The following is a 23,803-nucleotide window of genomic DNA, read 5'->3' on the forward strand; positions in this document are numbered from 1 at the left end:
ACAACAACTTGGAAGTGCAGACAAATATGGGACCATAACAGGCTCTGTTCCTGTTCATTTTACCAGCTCTGGGCCCCTGATGTCAAAGATTCCTATAGGAAAGTTGGATGTCTCAAGAGCTTGAATCATAGAAACAGACCCTTATTCTCCTGTGCTTACAGACCCAGAGCAAAGGTCCTGACAGGTTTCATTCCATGTTGACCTATATGGGAACATTTCCAGCCCAGGGTCTGCTAGAGAGGGGGCGGAGAGACTGGGATCAGCCACTTCTTCCTCTCCTTGAATATGTTTGGGATTGCCTGTAATCCACGTGTCCCTGCCATGATCAAGCTTCCATATGGGGAGATGGAAGAATCTCCCTTTTCCACAATTTCTGACCATCTAGGTCCCTCAAACTTCAGACACTTTAAAAGAATTTAATCTGCAGCCTCCCCAGCTGACCCATTACACCACCCAAGATTTTATTTTCCTTTGAGTCATAATAACCTGGCTGCTGGTAGAAGAAGGTTGCTGAATTTCATGAATCAGTAAGATATCTCGTACAAACAATCATGTTCTCCTATTTAAAGATTCTCTATTAATATATTGAGTGCAGGCCGCCAAATCACAGTTAAGGTGAATAATAACATTGATTCTTAAACAGAATTACCCTGCAGTTTGCTCTATGGAGCCAGTGCTAGTATCTCAATCTCTTCTCTCCGCAGATTTATAATGGTTTATAAGGGAAACTCTGCTTTAAAAACAATGGCACGACACAGCCTAAACCCAAGATAAATCCTTAAAACAAACACATGCTACTTTTTAACCAGCACAATGTTAAAAAAGACAAAAAGGAACAACACCAGTAGGATGCATAAGTTCCTGAAGCCACAAGGCAAACTGTATCTTGTTTCATTTTACATGATACTGAATAAAAATTGAATTGCTGTAGTTGCCATGGCAACTGCCACATCACTTGGCACTTCTGCTCCTTTAAATCACACAGTGCTACTGTAAAGGAACTCATGAACCAATGTGACACTTGAATACTTGTGCTTTATATACTGTTTCAGGAGGAAAACATAAATCAGTATAGACTGATAGTTGTCCCTGAAAATCAGGTCTGCTGTATTTTTCTTTACATTATAGTCTCCTCATTTCCTTGTCGTGTTCTTTAAGAATTTGTAAAGAAGATGGAGGGCGTTGTCACAATCAGAGCACAAGAAAAGAAATTACTACTGACACATGATTTCCAAACTGAAGCTGTGACCTGTCATTCAGATGTCAAAATACCTCTGCTATGCAATATTCAAATCAAATACAGGGGATAAACATTGGAACCTTGCCCCTCCACAACCAGAGACGGTGTGATATGTGACAGAAGACAGTCTCAGGAGCATCCAGGCATCTCTTCAGCTCTAAACTTAGCAGCAGCTTAAAAGGAATAACTATATACTTAAAGCTAAGCATATTCTAAATGTTTGTAGATTTAGGGCCATGACCTACATTGTCTCAGTATGCTCTGTATATAACATGCAGTAGCAGAAGATGGTTGACAAAATAATGTGGTGAAATGATACACATATTTCTGCTGCCTATTTTTTGTTTTTAAACATTTAACACTTTTATTAACACTCTGGATGCAATTTACTTGAAAAGCAGCCCTCTAGTGGGCTATGTACTGTAATGAATAGTTAATAAATAGCATTAACATTGTATCTAAATATTAGCTAAAATGCATTTTTCAAAAGCATACAAGGTCGTAAGTAAATGAGCCATAGATCTTCATCATTCTTTTTGGAGAAATTTAATGTTCTGTTTAGCTTTATTCCTGAAATTTCTTGAACTGTTACTTCTAAATGCTACTGTGTGACTAAGTTCTGATTAGCATAACTTTACTATTCATGTGTACTTACAAACTGTAATAGTGAGATATTATTCACTGTTAGTAAAATTTCACATAAGTAGTATATTTCTAGTAGAATTCTATGGAAAATATAATCTACTATTTTTTAAAGGTTACACAGCTTTAGAATCTGGAATTTGTGTGTGTGTGATAAGGTAAGTCTTTCTCATTATGCCTTCACCCAGAATATTTCAAGGATTGTACTCCTAAAAGCTTTTTATTTAATGTCATTGCTCCCATTTCTATATATAAATTTGTATTTAAGGCAAAGAACCCCTCTGTGACCTGATCCATGCCTTGCCCACAACAATGCATGTTGTCGGGTACCTGTTGCCGATTCCCCAACTTCTGGGACTTTGGCTGGGCCCTCCCAGGGGGCTCTCCTGCCCGGGGAGACCCTCCTGGAGTGGTCTTGCATCAGGAAAGAGAGATGCAATGGATTTTTTCGGTCTTCAGGTTTTTATTGTTATCTTATCTAGAGTTATGCATGCTGTCCACACCAGGCTCAGAGCACTGGAAAAGCATGGCAAAAATGGCAACAATCTTTTGTTACAAGGTCTTTTAGAGCTAAACTATCCAATTAAGAAATGACACTTAGATTATTTCCCTTTTAACCCAATAACTGATCCCCAAAAGCTCGCAGTGTGGACTTTTCCACCCAATTACAAAATGGCTCCCAAACCCATGAAGAAGGAGGAAGAAGAAGCATGAAGAAGGAGCCCAGGGTGACACCCTGTGCCCTCCATCTTGCTTCCATCCACTACATACTAAAAATCCCAAAACCTCAATTTCCTGCCTAAGTGATACACCTACACTACTCTCTACAATCTACTTCACACCCTAGTGGATTCCAGTCTGTTCTGGAGTTTAGGAAACTTTCTCCATGAATGAGGGTCAAAGTCAGTGTTCCCCTGGGGGTCAGGGCACCCCAGAGCAGTGGGTTTCCACAGCATGTGGCTCCAAACACTGCCCCTTCTGGAAATATTTGTCTGCTGATCAACACAGCCACAGTGATCAGCAAAAACCAACAGCAAGAGATGTCTGTGGGAACCCCAATGTCCCATAATGGGGGAAAAAGAAAATAAACCCGTTGATCTCTAAGCCATGGGGTTTGTAAGAAAAAATGCTGAAGGCAGGCATGGGGAAAAACCCCTCCCTGGTGTCCTCTGGTCCAAGAAGACTTCCCCTGCAGTGCAGAGGTGTCTGCCCTCACATGTGCCCACGCCCGGCTTCAGCCTAATCAGGTCTGGTAAAAGGAGGGTGGGTTTCAGTGAAGTGGAAAAACGTAGCTGTGTCTTGGGCTAAAACTTGAGTATTTGTACATGCACAGCTGCTGTTCATTCACCATGGTCAGTCTCAGACCTACCTCATCTAAGTGATCTTGGGTACAGCATCCCTTCCAATCCTGGGTACCCCTGGACAATGCCTGCTCCAGGTCAGGAGCATCGGCCTTGCCAATGCGTCACTGTAACAGAGACAGCTGGAGTAGATCCCAGGTTGATTTGGTGTTTATAACCCAAAAGCCAGCACTTAGCACTTTGCCTAGTAGTCAAAGATCAGAAAAAAGGTTTACACCTTATTCTTCAAAAATTGAAAATCATTTGTCAAGTTCTGCACTCCAATTTTTTATGGATTTTCAATCCAATATCATTCTGTGGACAATAGGGGCAAAATCTGGCAACATTAAGGAAGGTAAGAAGCTAGAAACCTGCCTCAGAAGCCTGTACATCACTGGAAAGTCAGTCTTATCATGTCCTCTAGCTTCAGTAGAATTTTTAAACACAGATTTCTTTATTGTGGTAACATCACTTTATGCAACATCAACATAATTCTACACCTATCAAAATATCTATAAATGAGAATATCCTGAAACATGTCAAAATATCACTGCTCTATTTTAGGATGTCTAGAGGTATGGTGAAGCATTCATTTTGCATATATTTTGGGTTATTTCTATTTGCTTTAGAAAACTGTTCTAATTTTTATGTCTGCCATATGAGAGCCATGATTCAAATCCTACAAATGAAGTTATGATTCCAATGATTAGTTTCTTCTGAGCATTCTTACTGGGAAATTGAAAGAGGTAATTTAATATAACTTATTCTGAAGTGGGTGCTGTTTTGTCAGTTCAAGACAGTAACTGTGCCATTCCCTGGGTTTGTTTCAGGCCTCATTAATTGATTATTCAAATCACAGACTCTTATACCCCAAAACTGGATTACACTGTCTTGAACCACTGGAGAGCCTGACTTGTTATTCTGAAACTGTGGTTGAAAACAAATGGCAGCCAAAAGCTGAATAAACATTTATTAATGTCACAGTAATTCTGGTCACAGCCAACCTGAGCATGGAATTGAACTTAAAAATACTCTCTTCCTGTGATAATTCAATGGTGCTTATGTGAAGAGATAGAAGTAGTTAAGTTCCTAAAGGATGCTGAAGGGATACCTGACATGGTGACCCCTGTGCAGGGCTGTGGCTCATGGTGTCTGCTGAGCTCCCTTGGGCTGGAGAGAAACTCCTGGGAACAAATCCAGTTGCAATAATGTTGGTGTGGGACTGGGGCTTCAGCTGCTGCTGCTTCCTGAACTCAAGAGGAGTGAGGTGGAGCTGCACAGCTGCTAAGGAGGCTTTCCCTTCATGTGAGATAGAGAGATCCCCAAAATCTTGCAGGAGTGCTCAGCCATTCAAAGCAACAAGTTCAACTCAAGTAGTGGTTCACATCAAGTTGGAGCAGAAGAGAACAGTTATGGGCCCTGCTTAAATGCTGTTTAGCTCTTCAGTTTTTTACCAGTACTGTGTCTTTCATGGTATTATGCAAATAGACACCTAAATAACACAACACATGCAGTCATACCCTCATACCCTCCTAGATGCAGCAGAACAGCTGAAGATGACCTCAGAACTTCAGAGATTTATTTCATGTGTAGGAGATCAAAAGAAAATACCTCAAAGCTTCATTGTATCTCAATAAACAAGAAGGTGTGAAATGCTCAGGAAGGATTTGTCTGGCACAAACATGCATGACGATGAGATCAACAAATCTCACATGGATACTTTAGAGGAGTTCTACTGGTTTTTTAGTTTTTGTTTTTTCCAGCTCCTGTTGTAGGTGCTGGAAAACTGTAAATAAAAAAAGAAACATCTTGACAAATATAATTTCAGAGATAGTACTACAGCAGTGCACAGATCCTCAAGATTACAACCTCAGCACTGGTTTTCCCTACAGCAGATTTATTCTGGTTTTCTGGTATAATCACCTTCTTGCAAACAAGATAAGTGTCAAAATAATTATTCTCATTTTAAGAGTGATGCACATCATATCAAACTCTAATCTAACTCTCTGGATCCCTGTACTGTTGAATATTCTGTTACAAATGTTCGATGCTGAGGTGGATGTACGGTGGAAATACTGGCAAAATCTGTTCTGTAATGGCCTGAAAGAAGCTCTGCTTGCCCAGAGTCCAGACAGTGCTTTGCATTTTATCTTTCACATCTTCCCCTGAAATGTACAAAACTTTTAAGTCAACATCCTGAAACATGAGCAGCTTCTGAAGTCGCAGCTTAGGAACTCATTTTTAATCCAGCTACAGCAGAGCCCTGCACTGACACAACGCAGCTAACTCAGGCCTAGCTGAGAGGATCACAAGCTGTGGAAATCTTTTACATGACATCAAGATGATGAACTGGATTGCAGCTGTGGTAGTCGCCTGACTCATGTTGTTAATGACTATATAGCACATGTTTATGCAGTGACACAAAAGCAATTCATCAGCCCTCCCTGGACTTGACTGAATGGCTCAATAAGCTTGGTGTGAATTTCATAGTCTGTTGTTGATTTTGAAATGTTTTTTCTTGAGATAGGGGGAAGAAAGTGATAGATTGAGGAGCTCTGAGAAGCATTTCTCATCTCCACAGAGGAAGAGACAGTTTCCTTCCAGCACAGCCAAGACCTGGGAAGTCACTAGTGTCCACACATTCCTTACTGAGACACAAATTCTCTTATCATAGATCGACACCTAAACCGGATTCCACTGCCCAGATCCACACATGAATTACTGTTGAGCTTAGGAGAGTTCCTGCATTTGTTTGGACAGTGGCTCCATTTACCACTACCATCTGGGCTATATTCTCTTGAGGTATTTCAGATATGAAAATTGCCTTGCAAAATCAATCCTTTTTATTTTACAGGCCTGCATATGAAGATTATATATCCATTAAGTTTGTCATGCATCTCACCTGCTGTCCAAACAAAAAAGGCCATTTCTCATTCTCTACTAAAGTTTTCCTGAGTACTTTTGACTTGAGCATCTTGACTTTGATTTACTGTCACAATTATATATAATTCCATTCCTAATTCCAGTGTGAAGTAAAAGGAATCCTTATGCAACATGAAGCTCTTTCATTATCTTTAAATACATACTTTCTATTATTTCAATAATAATTATTCACCAGGGTGAATAAAACACAAACTGCAAAACTGGATTACCATAGTTAAATTTGACCTGAAATATCCTGAATCTGATACTGTATCAACAGAAAAAAAGCTTGGTTACAGCACTCTATTTTTCATTTATGTGAGACCACAGAAATGTATTCATTATGTACACAATCATATCTGATAAGACTTAGAAAGGGGAATGTACACAGCTGGGAGAACTCACATCCAAAAAAATACAGAAGCAGCTGAATAAATGTTCTTCCATCACTTTACTTGGTCCAAACCCCTTGGTTCTTTCTCTGCTGATCACCCTCTTTCGGATATAACTTGGATTATATTTAGGTCAAAATGTCTGTTTTGCTTGGGTTAATCAGTTTTCACTTTTTGCCTCCTAATAATACATATTTGGTAGAGTATAAAGCACAAAATTCTGTCAAATTCTTCATTAATCCAAGTTGTATCAGCGTTTTTTTATAAAAAATCATGACAGCCTTAATATACGGAAGGTGAATTCTACAGTGACTTTTTCCAAACCAAACACAAGATTCAGGCTGGTGAGGTCTCTGGCCTAAGAACTCTTAAATTTTTCACACTCTGTTAGCTGGTCTTAGAATCTAGGAAGTTCTTAAAGTTATAGCTCCAGCACATCCCTAGACTACCATGGTTACAGCAATCCTATTGCTACAATGGGCATTAATGATACATTTAGCAGGTGAAAACTTCCTGCATTCCAACTATCCAAAAGGGAATTTTTCCTCCATTGACCACATATAATACAAAAACTGATTTAACAGGAAGCATCTGAAGTGGGCTTTCATTCTCCAGCTGATTTTGCAGCAGACTAGAATTCATTCAATGACTGGAATTGGACAAAATACATGGAGGTATTTTATTAGCATGGATGAGTCCCATTGGGTAAAATCATACTGAGTCTGGCTTCCACAGCCTGTACCCCAATCCTGGTTCTCCTGCTATTAAACAGAAACCAAGGGCTGCAGACAGCACAACCACAAACTTCAGCCTGGCCTGAAGTCAGGACAAAGCCTGAGGTGCACGGGCATGCCCCAGGATGTTCTTCCCAGTTTCTAAGGTTATGCACCCATAAGAAACATTCCTAGATAAATCAGTTAAGGAGAGATGATGGCTTTCATCGTCTGATGATTTCACCTGTCTTTGTTTCTAGTTCCAATTCTTTCAGCTTTGGCCCTCAGCAGCACAGCAGGTCTCAGTGTTATTACCCCTCCAAGAGCAAGTCTTGCATCAAAGTGAATGAAGTTGCACAGTGAACCTCACAAATCTCGTCAAGTTCTTAGGCATGAACTGATAAAAATCAGAAATATAAACCCCAAAAATCAATCAAGAAAGAAAACAACCTATTCTTTGAGTATATTAGAAGTTAGTAATTAATTTTTTTAATACTGAGAATAATGCAATCATGAGAAAAAGACATTAGCCTAGCCCTGTGAGCATTCACCACTAGCAAAATTACTTAAATGAAAAGGAAAAAAAAGAGATAACTGTGTACACAAAATTAGCACGAGAATTAGCAATCAACTGTAGTTCATACAAGGTTCTTAGCAGATAGCATCATGTTTATTAATAAATGATGAACTGCTTAGTGGAGTTTTTGCTTAGTGATATCACTACAATAACAGACACATGTTTTATTTATGTTTCAAGTTACATCCAAAATAAGCGAGACATTCAGATATCAGATTCTCTCTAATATCTAAAGATTCTTTACCCCAAATTTAAACTTCCACTGTTCTAGATGAGATAGCACTCCATCAAAACCAAGGGGAATAATATGACGACTTCAGTCACTGCGCTCATCTTTGGGGTTTTTTTTCCTGTGATACAACAAAGCAAAAACTGCATTTCTTAAAGCTGGCTGTACTTTTCTCATAAGGATGGTATTTTTTTTCTCTGTGGGATACAGTGCTATTTGTGCAGCAGATTGTATTTTGACAGATGCAACTGTATCATAAAAAGGCCCTTAGCACCATGAGACTGGTAGCTCACAAACATTCATGAGCTCCAGAATTTCTTTAAAAAATCCCAATAACGGAAATATTTTTGAGAATGCAAAATGCCTGAAAGCCACTTACCTCCCCCACACCAGTCTGCAGAATTTTCAGTCCAGTTGTTTTTTCAAGCTTCTCTTTGTTTATGGCTGTAAGGAAAAATGAAGATTGAGAGAGTTAAAGGAAAGCTGGAATATGTATGCTTTTACAGCATTTCCCACCAACCTTTTTTCCTCCTTCAATATAGTCACAACAGCTCCTACCTATTCCATCTATGGAATATCTTTCCCTGAGAGAAACTCTGCTAGTCAGTTTTTTTGAATGCATATTTTTGCTATTAATTGCTCATTATTATGTGAAAAAGAAAGCCAAGCTAATTCTATTTTCCACGATATTACACACATTTAACACAGATACACAATTTGTTTGGAAAGTTCTTCTCTGAGGATGCTTCCCACTTGCTTGCATTGAAGAACAGAGCAGTAATTAACCATGAGAAGAGCACTGTCACTGTGTAGGACTTTTCACAACAGATACAGACTCTTATCTCACAGGTAAAATAAAGAGTTTATTTCACACCACCAGGACGCAACGCACAATTTTTTTTAATTTAGTTTTTTCTCTTTATCAGCATCTATATCACTAAAAGCATTAAAAACTAAAATAAAGCAACCCAGCATAAAGCAGTTAAATAAAGGCAATAATCACTAAGACTACAATTATACTTGCAACTTAAACACACTCAAGGCATGGGCTTGAGCACTGCTGCACAATTGCCCATTCTCTTAAACCTATGGTCTGATATGTTTTAGCCTGTGACTGTTAGCAGCCTCAAAAAACAGTGCTCACCCACAGTTCTGGGAACAGCACAGGGATGAGATTATTCCTAGCTGGGTGTATGGGTACTGCCATACCATTCTGGACAGGAAGATTTTGACCTTCCAGATGCAAACTTCGTCAGTTGGACTTGTGGCCAAAACCCAGGCACCTGGCTTGATTTATTTATGAGAGGCAATGAAGCCTCGCAGCCTTGTTAACCTCTCCTTCCTTTAGCTGCCTGTAATCCAAGTGAGTCATCTGGGTTCTCTCTGCTGTCTTTGGAAAGGGATGCACATTTAATGTGGTGAGTCATCCCACGCATCTTACACATATCTGCAGGCACCTACCTCTTCTTTGATTATGAACTTAATTTGATAGATGCAGCTTCTCAATTTTGGTTGCCTGAAGCAAACCTTCCAATCAGAAAGGTCAAGAAGTGCTAGGAACATATTGCACACTGTAAATTTACATGAAAATACTTAAGGGAATCAACCTTTTTTTTTTTTAATTTGTGAAAAATTCCCTTTAATTGTTGTCATTTGAAACATTTAAAACAGCTCAGATTTCAGCAGACATTTCTTGAAGGTTATTCTGAACTGATACTTTATTGTGTTTGTCCAAAGTGCAACACAAGTGAGTCACATTTATTCCAGAGGTAAGTCAGATCATTAGGCTCCATCTCACCACTTATGGAAAGATTTTTGTAAGAGTTTTCCCATGCAAAGACTCATGAAGTTACCCCTAGCAATTCTAACACAGAGAAACTTTTCTGACTGCCTTCTGCAAGGGGTGAATATTGCCCTCAATTCAAACAAAGAAGAAATCTCTGCACACATTTTAGACCCAGACACTTTTATTTTTGCATCTTTTTAATATGCTGATCAAGCAGAAAGGAACCTGGAGTCCCAAGCTAAGAAAGCTTAAATGCATGTTTTGCTGAATGACAACCTAAAACCTGCATGCATTACTCACATACTTAACACCTGTGCCATGCTTTATACATTCACAAACATATTTATTCCACACAAAGGGAACATGGGAACGCAAATTGACAGAAACATGAAATTTGAGACCACTTTTTGCAGTGTTGGATATCTTGTGCAGTATGAATTTCCAAAAAAATAAGTAAATCTTTGAAAAGATATGCCATGCTACCACACTGACCACCTTGCACCAGAAAACACATTAAAGGCAGATTTCTACCAAGTGCAAAAATGGAAGGTTTATAAAATGAGAAAGTTCCACAGTCTCCTTCAAAGAAACTGAATGGTCCAACAAAGGATTCTTTGGCAGCTTAGGATAAAGAAAACTGCACAGCAGAGTGGCTGCAATATAAATGGCTATAAGTAAACAACAAAGCTTAAATCCCACTGTGTAATTTCTTACCACATGAACAGTTAATAGAAAATATTGGGTCTGCTGAATTGCTGAATTTTATAATTACTATTACAGATTTGACCTCCTTTTCATAGGTTTCCTGCAGACATTAATTATTGAAGCTTTGATATTAAAAAACAACAACAAAAAAGGTTTATTTAATACCCCTGCTTTCCCCCTTGATATTGGCTGAAACACAAAGGACAGGTCTGACAGCCATCCTCACACAAACCCTGCCAAAATTAGGAGGCATGAAGGCACGAGGCGTTATTGATTAAATCATAACCGGAAAATGGTCAAGCCCAGGCTCTGTCAGATTGCGAGAGAGACACGGCCGAGTCTCTGGCGTGCTCACTCCAGGCGTGTACAGCAGAGAATTTTAGCTAACCTTGAACTCCACAAGCTGCCCAGGAAGGTCAAGAAATTCTGTCAAAAATGGTGCTGAAGCTGAAGCAGTAACCACGTATCAAGCAGCTGCTTCAAGCTGTGGAATGGTGAATACAACCACTTAACCTTTTCTGTGCAGGACCATAATGGAGAACTTAAAACAAGAAGACACAGTCAATATTGATAGATGGAAGAAGTGGTGGGAAAATGTGTTCAGATATGAGGAACAAGCTACCAATTCTCTGAAAATTGGCCCAAATTTTTGAAAATATTTTAGTGTACTAACTGCTAGCTTTTATTCAAATACCAGTACACAGCAGCTGATGTTTCAGTTGCAAATTTTATGAAAGTAGAAATTACAATTCTTGGTAAGATGGTATTTTGCACATTTCATCAAAGTTATTTTTCTATGGTCACAGTTTAAAGTCCTATAATACTAATGGAGAACTGACAAACTCATCAGCTAAGAGGCATAATAAGAACAGCTATTCAAAATTAAAAAAAAAAGAAAAAAATTCCCCAACAAAATCCCCCTCAAAACAGTTAGCAACATAAAAATCCATTTTTTAATCTTCCATTGAAACAAAAACGGCTTCCAAACACACAAAAACGGAGGCCTTTAAATTAAATTCACTAGATGAAGGATATGCAAATTACCTGAAGAAGCGGAGCCCTATAATGTTCTCAAAATTCTGCAATAGCCTATTTAATTAGTATTTTAATTTATCAGAATAATTCTTTGCACTTGACAATTTATGCAGTATTCCATATAATTAAGCACGTAGCTACAGTGGAATAATTTTGCCTACTCTCTGTATACCAGTTATTTTAACCTGAAAGAATCCGTGGAAGTCTCTTCTGTGATCTAAATTACAATGGGGACAACTTAATGGCTTTGCTCTATTAGAGAGCATGATGAGGGTGTTACTGAGTGTTTAAGGGTAGGGATTGTCAGTGCTCAGTCTCCACTAACCTGAGGGAGGTCTGATGTGTTTTCTGAGGTCAAACGTTTATTTCTTTAGCAAAGTTATCTGTCAGTGGCACAGTCAGGATTTGGAGTGTGTAGGTTTGCTAGGTTTAACCTCAGAGTCCATCATTTATTAGAAGGAACAAGTCATGGAGGGCTCTGAGCAGAGCTCCAGCCTCATTACTGCACTTCTGGAAGGAGGTTTTCTATCAAGCAGGCTGCCAAGCACAGATGCACCCTCCAGCTGACTCATGGGAGCACACACTGGCATGAGTGAGGGAAGGGGAACCAGGTTCAGCAGGGTTTCAGCAGGAAGCCTCCCCAGTTTGTCTTCCAGGCTGTTGCAGGATTTACCTGCTCCAAAGAAGAAACAACCCTTAAATATGAAAAATGTTTCTGGGAAGATGGCATCACTCACAAGGAAAACTTGATTTTTGGTGCACATCTGACTTTGAGTGTGTGTTACATTTAATTGAATATAGGGGAAAAAGTACTTATGGGCATATGATTCCCCTGAGCTCTATTGCCTGCCCATTTTATAATGAGCCAATTCATGCTCTAGACTCACTAACTCTATTGACTGGACCTCCAGTCAATAAATTGAGGGCAACTAATTCAGATTTACCGTAGGCTGTCAGATGCATTCTACAACCACTGTTTTCTTGCCATCAGCTTGTTGCAAAGCTCCTTTCAAAGAGCCACATGTAGAAGAATTTCATTTAGTTTCCTCTCTGAGGAAAGGAGGAGGGGAATTCCAGAGAGATGGCGCTTATTACAGTTTTTAGCTTTTTAACAAGTATCTCTAAGACAAGCAAATGTTACATTTATTTACATAAAGTTGGACTTTTCTTTCTCCTCCCCTACAAGGAGCCCTTGAATATTTGGAAAGCTTCTTCATAGCGTGGTTCAGAGAGATTGCCTATGTCTTTGGCAGAGCCACACACTGACACACTGTGCCACGCAAATACACAGCAAGTCAAAAGCACAGCACGGAATGTTCAAAAGGCATCAGCTCAGAACAAGAATGACCAAATCAAGTGGCCAGATAAAGTGGGAAGAAGGGTGCCTGTACTAAATTTTACAATGAAATTATTGAGGAACTAGTACACAAGCTGCAGGCAGAAGGTATTTTGTCCTCCAGTCTTTGCAGGGTGATGGCATGAGATAGCTGCTTCATGTGTAATTTCTATTTAACTGGCAGCCAGGCCAGGAATGGAAATGGTTGCAGAAAAGTCAAAGCCACATTGCTGTGCTAGCAACAGCCTGCTAAATACTATGTCATATTCAATTTTCAAGTCATTTTTCAAGTGATTTTAATTAGATATTGTTTCAATCTCATGTGCATTAATTTAATTTCTGATATCAACATTTCAGCTTTCAATCTGTTCAGATGCAGTACCTTGCTGCCTGGAGTAATTTAAAATATTGTTTGCATCTCCAGCAATTTTGAGAGCACACATCCTTTATAACCTGCTCTAGCCAATAAAACCAGCAGATGGAAATTCAGACCATGCTCACCACTCCCTGTGCACCTTTGCATTCTCACAGATTTTGGTATGAGGCAGCTAAATCTCCATGCTCACAATCGAGGAATTTTCTATCTCTGTTTGTATTTAATAATGTACAAAAAATACACACAAAATCCCTTTGTAAGGGAAACAGCAACATTGCATGTTTCCCTATGAGGGAAATTGGGCCATACTTGAATAGCTGTCAAGAGCTGTATATTTTTTAAACTTATTCACTGAAACAATGTCATTTTCCCTACTCTAAACCATCTACTCCTTACATCCATGCCCAGGTAATATTCAAGGATAGAGTAGCAGTGATTTTATACAGCAGGACCTCAGGTACCTATGTCTTTGCATAGATTAGGGATGCATTTTAAACACATTCCTTCTGCATGACTGCTTGTATTGACTTATTTCCACTTCTTCAATAAAAAACTGCTTAATTGTATCTCTTCCTTTAACTTTCCTTTAAAATGAGCACACTGTTATTCTAAAATCTGATATTTAAATTGTAGCAAAGGAGTTTGGGATGTATGAAACAACATTTTTTTATTTCTCTGGAGGTTTTTTTTGTTTGTTTCATGATGGGAACCATCTCTAAAAACTTTGCTGTCTCAACTAAGAAGTCAGTCAAATTCCCTGCCTTGTCAAGAGAAGTAAAAGATATCACCAGAGATTTACTCATCCCATCCTGAGATTGGTATAGTTTATTTATGATATATAGATATACATAAATATATGCCTGAAAAGGCCTGCTGCATCAACCAATCCTATTTTTTTTTGTTTCCACAGGCACTTCCTTGTAAGAAGGACATGTACACAACATCCAAAATACTTCAGCAGTAAAACATTTCAACAGACAATGCCATGGCTGCAGAGAGAGATTTTTAAGGTGTGGTGTAAGGATAAGTCTGTTTTTGCAGTATGAACAAACCCGGTTTATATGAATTAGAACTGTAGAAATGAAAAACCTTTATCTATCCTAAATACTTCTTTTTGGCAGAACTTCAGGAACCCGTTATCAAAAATATTCTCCTAAATAATATGAGCAGATTGGTATCCATCAAAAGAAGAGTTTTGAGTAATAACAAAAATAACCATGCTCTTTTGTTATATGTTGTATATATGCATATATGTGTGGATATATGTATATATATATTATTATATGTTGTATATGCCTTAGAAACACAAAATATATTTCAATGAATGCTTAACAGTGACAATTTTTAATGCTACTGTCCATTTTAACAGTGACAATTCAATGCTGCACATTACTTGACAGAGTGCAATGCATGTATGTATAACAACTCGCTTGCATACTTAAAACACTTATCCATTATTTATAACAAAAATGGTACCAATTCAGCCAGTGTTAGCAGAAAATGAAAAAAAGAAGTGTCATTCCACTTTTCACATCAAAATTTGTTCACATAAATATTCCTTGACAAGTTTCAGCTCTGAACAGAAAATTCAGATGAAACAACCTGCAGAGTGCTGAGCTGAAACTGGAGCCGAGCTGGCTCAGGTAGACCAAGGTGTGACTACCAGTGCAGTGCTTCTCTGCAGAGTTAATGCTGGGTGATTGCTAATGTCTGGATCAACCATTAATTGTCCTTTTAAAAGTCCCCCTAAGCTTAATGTCAAAGGTCACCATCATATGTCCAACCTTAACATTTAAAAACCAGAAAGCAAGATTTGTGGTCCCAGGGGATGGGTGGGCAGGAAACCCACCTGGGCCTTCCCATGCAGAGCACTCTTGGCCTCCTCACCTTCCCCACCCTGTTAAAAGCAACAGTCCATAAGACAAGCTGAAGGCTACAGCTTTTTTCCTTTTAAATAGAAAAGTTTTTGGAATAAAATATAAAGGAACAGGTTTTCTGCCTTATTTTATTTATAGTCAAGAATTCAACAGATTGCTTTAATTTTCTTGGGCTGAAAATACTACCCCAAAAAATCAAGCAGATAATAGCAGTAACTCAGCTTTTCAAGAGTAGCTAATATTCTAGTTTTGTATCTGCTTTTTCCTTCTATTTGAATAGTCTCTCTTTCCATATAACTAATTTTGATCTCTCAGGATATCCATTGCATCTCCTCTTTGTGATTAATTATTTTTAAATAAGCAGAAAGAACCACTGAAGTCATCCAGAGGTTGATCCTTACGGCTGTAGCTTTGCAGAAATTCAGGAAACCCTGTTATCTGTAACTTAACTCACCTTCTGTGGTTTCTTTAGAATATATCATGTGTTACTGGGGTGAAGGAAAGGAGTAAATCATCTCTCCAGAAGTCTACAAGATACTTTTTCTAGAGTTTCCATTATTTCTTAACAAAAGAAATGGGCAGACTCAGGAAAATAAATCCAAGAATAGTTGCTGTGCTTTTAAAGAAGCAATCCATGCCTCCCTAGGGTATGCTGGAAAGTACACTGACCCTCTTTCATATTATAATACATAATATTTTAAAATACCCATATTAGCATCTAATTATTAATCTTCATCTTTGTTATGCTCCACTTTTTCATCATTCTCCTGCTTGCACCATTTTGAGTCTTAGCCTGAAACAGTAAGAAATGTATGAATTATTCTTACCCTTATTTAAAATGTGTCAAAATCTTTGGATGGACACTGTGGTGTATTTGCGCTGGTTTATGAAAAATTTAACGGACACTACCACTAATTCTCAGCATGCCAAATGTTATTTTTAATAAATACACATTCAAGAACTGTCATTTTTTTCCCAGTCATTTCCTCAGTTAATAAAACAGCACCCTGTAGGTTCATTTCTTTAATGATCCAAAACACAACTTCGAGACACGTTATTTGTTATTCATCTACGACTACACTTAATGTCATCCTCGTGGCACAAATGTAACAAGACTGAGTCATAAAAACATTAGCAATATTTCAACTGACTGGCTCACTAAATCATGAATAGCACCGCTAATGCACAAGGTCATTCACTAACAAAATCTATTTGCTGTGCCTCAGAATAAAATGAAAATATTTATTACCAAGGATGCCACTAGTAACAAGAGTCACAATAAAGCTTTCAGATGAGAGTGAATAGGGACGATGTTAACTTGCCCATTGTTTCTCAGAACAGTTTTTCATAATTCTGCTTTCATGAAAATTCTGGAGGCTACTTCACAACCTTTAAAGGGAATTCTTAAAAATCAGCAAGAATGGAAAAACCCTTATATTTCAGAAATACAGGCCAAATATTTTTTGAAGAATATAAACTTTAATCATGTCATAAAAATTCATTATTTTTATCCTTGGCTAGGTGAAGTGCAAAACAAGGAAGATAAATGCTTGCCTACAGAGATAACTGTGTCTTAAATGCATTTACAGGATTTGAATGTGCCTGTGTCTGCAGGTATGAACATTTGATGGGAATGAGGAGAAGGATACAACAGGAAAGATCTGACTGTGTGAAGGATGGCTGCTTTGCAGTACTCAAAATATTATGATTATTACAACCTCCCCTACAATGCTTTTCATGGCCAGAATCACTGTGCCAAAGGCACTGTGCAAACATGCTACTAAAAGGTGGTTCCTGTGTGAAAGAGCTTATATCTACCAAAAAAGTGGAGACAGTAATTGGTGGCAGAAGGGTAGAGATAACAAGGAATGGATATTAGGCAAGAGAACAGCAAAATGCCAAAGCTGCCTCCATCCACACAACATTCATTCTCTTGTTTTTTGGCATGGGAAGTGATGTGTTCAGCTAAGCCTTATAAATCCTTTAAAAGCTGCAGCACTTTCACTGTTTCATTGTTAGGGGCAGAAGAGACTTATTGGCAGGGTTTAAAACAAGGAGAAATGGCAGGGAAGGACACTGATCAGCTCTCCCAGAAGTGCTGGAAGCAAAGGCAAAGCTTTCCCATTCTGTAAATGGTGTGATGGAGAGGTCTCTCATTTATGGTAGGTTTAACCCAGTGCTCATTGGAATGAGTTTCTGCTGGCACCATCCCTCCTCCTTCCTCCTCTATGGAAACATTTTTTAGGACATCCCTTCAAAGGGTAGAAAAGGCTACCTGGGCTGTGCCACTCCCCATGGTGCCAGTTCCATCTGAGCAGGTTAAAAATCCAATTATAAACCTCTCATTGGGCAAAATGCTGATCTGTGTCCCAGACCTGCGTGCTTTGTGTGAGAATCCTACATTCCCAAAGCAAAGCATTTTGTCATGCTGCATTTAAAAAAAGAAATCATAGGCAACTGCAGAAATAGTCAAGCTAAAGAAGACAGGTGAACTGACAGTGAGAGGCTGTGGACTAATGCTGTGAATCAGGAGTCTGCCCTGATAAAACTGCTCACTGTCCATCAAAATGCCAGCTACACCCTCTTATGAGTAGCCCCTTATCCTTTGTATTTTCAAAATGTGCATCATTAGCAAAAAAATCTGTTATTTAAACTAGTTGAGCCTGCTTGGTAAATTTTGACTGACATGGTTAAGAGAGTGACCACAGGAGCAGTTCCACCAGCCAACCCACGACAGCAGTGACCTCTCTCAAGGGTATGATAACCCCTTCCATTGGCAATGATACATTCAGAAGGAGGCATTGGCCCACAGCCTTTATAAGACTGTCAGACTTGTATGGATTACACAATTTAACACATAGGAATCATTACTGCATACAATTTTCAAGAAATGTAAATGAAATCCCTATCTGCTATATGCATACATGGGCACAGGTCACTATCAGAGTGCCAGCAATTTCGAGTAATTTCTGCTTGCTATTTTCAGAAAAAAAATAGCACAATAGCATTCTTATGGGGTGAAAATCTATACGAGAGTTAAAAGCTCAGTGAAACATTTTCTGACTTCTGTGTGACTGCTTTGTTTGCCACTGTCCTACCAAGACAGGCTGCAAAGGACCCCTAAGACCGTGGACAAAGCCATGCTTTCTCCTCCCTGACACTGTGGCCATAGTGCAGGTTTGCTTCTAGGGTTTCCCCTTCATGGAAATATAGGGAAACTAGCCTTAAAAGAAATATTTGCTACTGAAAAAGAAAGATGGCTATTGCAAGAGCAGTATAGATAATGACTTCCTCGGGAAATAATTTTGTGAGAAAGTGGTTTGCATATTTCCTGACCCTCTTGCTTTTGTAGACTACTGGATCCATGTCTGATTTCTAAAGGAGAGCCTGCAGTTTTGAAGGTATAAAATTTTTCTATATATTTGTATCATCTGTATCTATATCCCTATAGATCTATATTACACACCAGAGCCCTGTACTTTATAAATACCTACAATAATCTACACACATACACACATAACATGCATGTCTCAATATAAGATGCATACATATAGCTTATTCCACACTCTACTCCTCAAAAAGGAATAAAGAACTGTAGTATAAACATAAATTAAGTATGAGGTATACATCTCCACCCATCAAGATTAATGTATATTATTATCCCTTGACCCCTTCTTAATGTTCCATTTTACCACATTTCTAAAATATTTATACCATACAGGGTGTTAAATTATAGCAATTAAGACCATAGTATGGTTTTATTAATATTTCATCAAGCATGTTTCATAATTTGAATTTCCTTGGTGCCCTTCTGTTGCTTTGCTGAACACTGGGAATCAAGGGCATTTCTGTATATTTCTTCTTCATCTTTGCAGAACTTTACCAGCATTTTGCTTTTTTTAGCCAGATGCAGAGCTTTGCAGCAACTGCCTTTTTACCTGGCGACTGATTCATGTAACAGTTTCAGGTTTGTTATGGCCAGTTCTTTATTTTGTCTCCAACAAAATAAAGACATCAGCAAACCAGAGATGGTCCAGAGAAGGGCCAATAAAGGCACTGAAACATGAATTCAAGCAGAGGCTCAGCCTAGGGTTTGTCCAGAGAAGACTTCACAGAAATCTAAATGGTAATTTAACTGCTGCTCCTTGCTGCTTGGGCAGGATTATAAAAAAGGAGCCAGAATTTTGCAGAGACCCACACCAAAAAGACTTGAGGCAAATTGCTACATAGGAAATTCTGACTGGACAGAAGAAAAAATTATTTTCTTAGTGATGATTAAGCACTGGGACAGGCTGCCATGAGAAGCTGTAGAATTCATTGATATTTTCACAATTCAAGTGGAGCAGGACCCCAAGTACACAAATGTTTGTTGGACCCAATGACCTCCAGAGGTCCCTTCTGACTTCAATTTTTCTGTGATTATAAATATATGCATATAAAAACCATTTAAGACAATGATCTTCACAAGAAACTATTATTTCATCCCAACATTTCTAAAGTACTGACTAACCCTTCCTTGAAATAGATACTACACGTTTTTATGAGGAAAGGCTGCTGCTCTCTAAAGTACTGTCATCATCTGTCAGATCTGGGATCAGCAAAGCAGTTTTATTTCTGGATCAGTTTGTTCTTATGTAGCCAAGCACTTTAAGATATGTTCAGCTGATGAATCACAACCCAAAAGCACTGGAGTGAAGAAGAGGAAGTGAAAAATTTGGGAAAATTCAAAACCAACTAACATCTGGGGCACGAAAATCTTCATGGCCATCAAAGCAGAGTTGAACTAGGCTATGACAGGAAAACTGGAGATACTGCAAGGATTAAAAATTGGAACATTATGTGAATGGTGAAAAAAATAAAAAGGAAGGTTTTTGAGAGAAAAGAAAGGCCTCTTCTTGAAGCAGGGTGATGTCACTGCATAAATGGCAGGTGGTTAAAGGACACTGAGTTTTATCTCAGCCAAAGCATGAGGCAAACAGACACCAAGGGAGAGGAGAGGAGAGGGAGCCACGGAAATACAGAGGGTTGGGGGTAAGGAAAAAACTACCTGGGACTTCAGATTAAGTTTGGGCTCCCTACACTTTCCAATCTGTAATTCAATGGTGGTTTCCAAATGTAGTTTTAGATATCTGAAAATCAGGCATTTAGTTAAAGTTTCTTTGCTACTTCTCTTGTAGCTGATAGAGAGAGGCTCTTCCAGAGAGTGCTTCATCCTCTCTGAGGAAGAAATAATTCACATACAAATATAATGTCACCCTCCACTTGACATGCAGCCATGATACCCCAAAAGTAGCTGAGGGTTGATGCAAAGACTCCAGGAACTGATTTTCATGATACAGAAGTAGGTAAGTGATGTTTCAAGGAAGAGGGATATCAAATTAATGGGTAGAAAACCAACATGGAAAAAAGGAGAAATCCCTCCTAACCATAGGCTGAGTCACCCAGACTACACCAAAAACTCTAACATTTTAGAATGGTGTTTTCCTATAATTCTGAAAGTACAATTTCAAATGCAGAAGTAATTTTGGATTTTCTCCTAAAAAACCAAAATCAAAACAGTATTTTTTCTTCATTCATATATTTTTAAAAAATTTTATACAGTCTAGAATATAACGTAGTAGTGAGTAATACTAGCACAAGTGATAAAATTGACCTAAAAAAATTCAAAGTGAGAAAATAGAAGTCTTAAAATGACAGTTGTAAAGTATTTCATTAATTTTAAAATATTGAAAATGGTTTTTACTAAGTACAGACTACAGCATCTTATTTTTGTTTTCTGAATGATTAAGTGCTTTTTTGTACTGCAATTATGTTATAAAATACTCTAATATATGAATTGTTTCATTCAGTACTCGCAGCCTGTTTCAAAACTAATTGAATGTTAAAGGTTTTTGTATTTCTACTGGGGATAAAACAAACAAACAAACAAAAAACCCAAAACAAAACAAAAAACCCCAGAATTATCTGTACTACAAGAATCAATTTTGATTGCTAAGATGTCCAAAAAACTTCCTACCCCATAAAATTTGCTGAACAGACAAAGTTGACAAACCATCAGGAGGAACAAGTACCTCCAGGGTTATGCTGAAAGGATTTGGTTGTTGTGGGAATTCATATAAATGGGGGCGCCAGCAAAGGAGCAATCTCTATATTACATTGTCACATGGCAGGAAGGCTTGATGCTCCTCCAGGTAACAGTGTGCCACATATAAAAAATGAGCAATTTCAAGCAATTAGTTGCACCAAAGGTTGAATGAGAAGCTGAATGTCCTGCTGCCTTACAAGTGGGGATAGGAAGGAGAAAGGACAGCTGTTTTCCAGGTGTAGGATGGGTGAGGAGAGGAAGGCAAGATCATTTACAGGTTGCTCCATCCCTTTTTGATGGCTAACTTAATTAGATGTTTCGTAATTTTGTATCTGGATAATTCCTTGGGTCAAGGTAGAAATGCAAATCCTATAAAAACCTCATCTTTCATGGATAAAAACACCAAGGTCCCATAAATACAGATAAATGTAGGATGGAGTTATATGCAAGGTGTATGTGTTTTGTGTGTATGATGTATGCTGCTGCAATAGGACTTGCATATATTTGAATATTCATTAGATCTTCAATATCTTGTGAAACAAAATGCAATAAGGGCAGAAAGAGAAACAGAGATAACAGGGAGAAGATGCATCTCTTTCATTTCCCTAATTTCACAGTGTATAATGATCTACCCATCTATTTTCTTATTTAAAAATATCAACAAGATGTTTGGTATTATAAATTACATTAAATAATAGACATTAATAATGCATTATACTCTTGAATCAATTACAATCTTTAAATTAAATCCAAATATATTAATACTTAAATAATAATTAATATAAAATTAACTTTTAAATAGAGCTCTGTATTACTTGGTGGGAATTATATTAGTAGTTAGCATACTTTAAGGACATAAGCCTATCTAAATCAAATTACAGGCACTGCTGACAATTCATTAAAAGGAATTAGAATATACCATCTATTAGATAACTGCAACATATAATTCCATTATTATATAGATCATATTATGGCACCTACCTCATTATTTTAAACTGCCACACTATTACTTGTGCAATTTTACCATGTACTACACCACACTTAAAAATAGTTTCAACAGCAGTACTGCTAAAGGAAAACAGCAATTTTATAAAGCCTAATACATCTGAAGAGGAAAGCACTCAGAGTATCTAAATATGTTTTCTATGCACAGTTTGAACTGCAGTTGTTCAAAGTGAAGCCTTGCCTTTGGTGTGGAACATGAAGTACTTGGGAGAGAAGAGCAGAGCGGCATCAAAGGAGGCCCCACCATCTGATGCCACAGAATGCATGTATTGATTTCAGATTTTGAAAGGCTTCCTTTACCTTGAATAGTTCACAGATCCAATGAAAGTCTGAACAGACCCCAATGAATTTAAATGCTGCTCTAACTAAAATGTAGTATTTGAGAAGGACATACAAGTTATTCTATTATCAGGCTTGTTATCAGCAAGCATGGCAGTAATTCAGAGACAAATATATGACACATTTGGCTTCTGGAGCAGAGAGATTACAAAAACTACAACTATTACTTGTATTTACAATTGTGAAGAAGAAGCTACTTCGAAGTATCTTTTATAAGGTAGGCAGAGGTTGCTTTTTAACAACAATTAAGTTAAAGTACTTAAATAGCCTATTTTTCTGACAAGTTAATGTTATACGTTTTCAGCCTTCAACAAGTCACAAAGCAATTAAAGTGACTTTTGGATTTGACTTTGGTATTAAGTCTTTTTCCCACGTGCAGCTTTTAATTTCATATACTGTTTAGTTTAATTAATTAATATTGACTTTCAAAAGGACCACAATAATTTTTTTTTTTTATTTGTAGCAGAATCAAGAGATTCTTGTCATATTCAAGATGCTGGTCCCATTTTAAACCTGGATGCTAGATAACACTACATGTGAAGATGCTCCCAGTAAGGGAGGAAACTTTGCACATATGTTAAACAAATTTTTTTGGAGAACCCAGGAAAGTGGTTTTATGAAAAGTAAAAACAAAATAAGTAGATAACTGTCTTTTACTTCCATTATTAGATTTTGCTTCAGATTTGTTTTAAAGTATCTGTTTCTAATGAACACAATTCTTCCCACTGTTCATGTAATCAGCATCACCCACAGTCAAGCTCCCGGGCACAGTCTAGGGCACATACTTGGGGGAACCTAAGATGTTGCTAATACAAGTTGCAGCTGGTACTCCTCTCTCAGAAATTAGTACTTTAGAGCAGAATCTGTGTTTGTGTCCAGGCTGCCAAGGTGGAACGCTGCATCTTGGCACGCTCTGCCCTCCCCGGGCCTGGCAGTGACAAGGGACAGCTGGACACATGCCCCAGCCCGTTGATCTGCCATGGCAATGATAGCCCTTGGCAAAATGAACAAGTAGGAGCCATACATAACACATTCCCACTTTGCAGCCAAAGCTATCAGAGCATGTCTGCCTCAGTCCCATAGCTGAAGCCATCCCTGTGCATCTCTGCATTTCAATACAGCCCAATTAATCTCAATTTATTAAGAATTAGACTCTGAAAAAAGCGTATTTTCCCTACTGAGCTTGCATTTTTTTCCTGTTTTT

The 23,803-nt window shown here is 38.1% G+C and overlaps 1 protein-coding gene across 1 annotated transcript in view; it reads right to left on the reverse strand.

Annotated features, from left to right (window-relative positions):
• PTPRN2 (protein tyrosine phosphatase receptor type N2) overlaps positions 1–23,803 on the reverse strand; it is a 633,980-nt gene that overhangs the window by 228,679 nt on the left and 381,498 nt on the right. The window contains exon 12 of the mRNA XM_038127342.1: positions 8,435–8,499. Within this exon, the coding sequence (XP_037983270.1) occupies positions 8,435–8,499 (65 nt within the window). The remainder of the gene's footprint in view (positions 1–8,434; positions 8,500–23,803) is intronic.

This window comes from Motacilla alba, chromosome 2 (assembly GCF_015832195.1).
Source record: "Motacilla alba alba isolate MOTALB_02 chromosome 2, Motacilla_alba_V1.0_pri, whole genome shotgun sequence".
In the NCBI taxonomy this organism is placed as follows: Eukaryota; Metazoa; Chordata; class Aves; order Passeriformes; family Motacillidae; genus Motacilla; species Motacilla alba.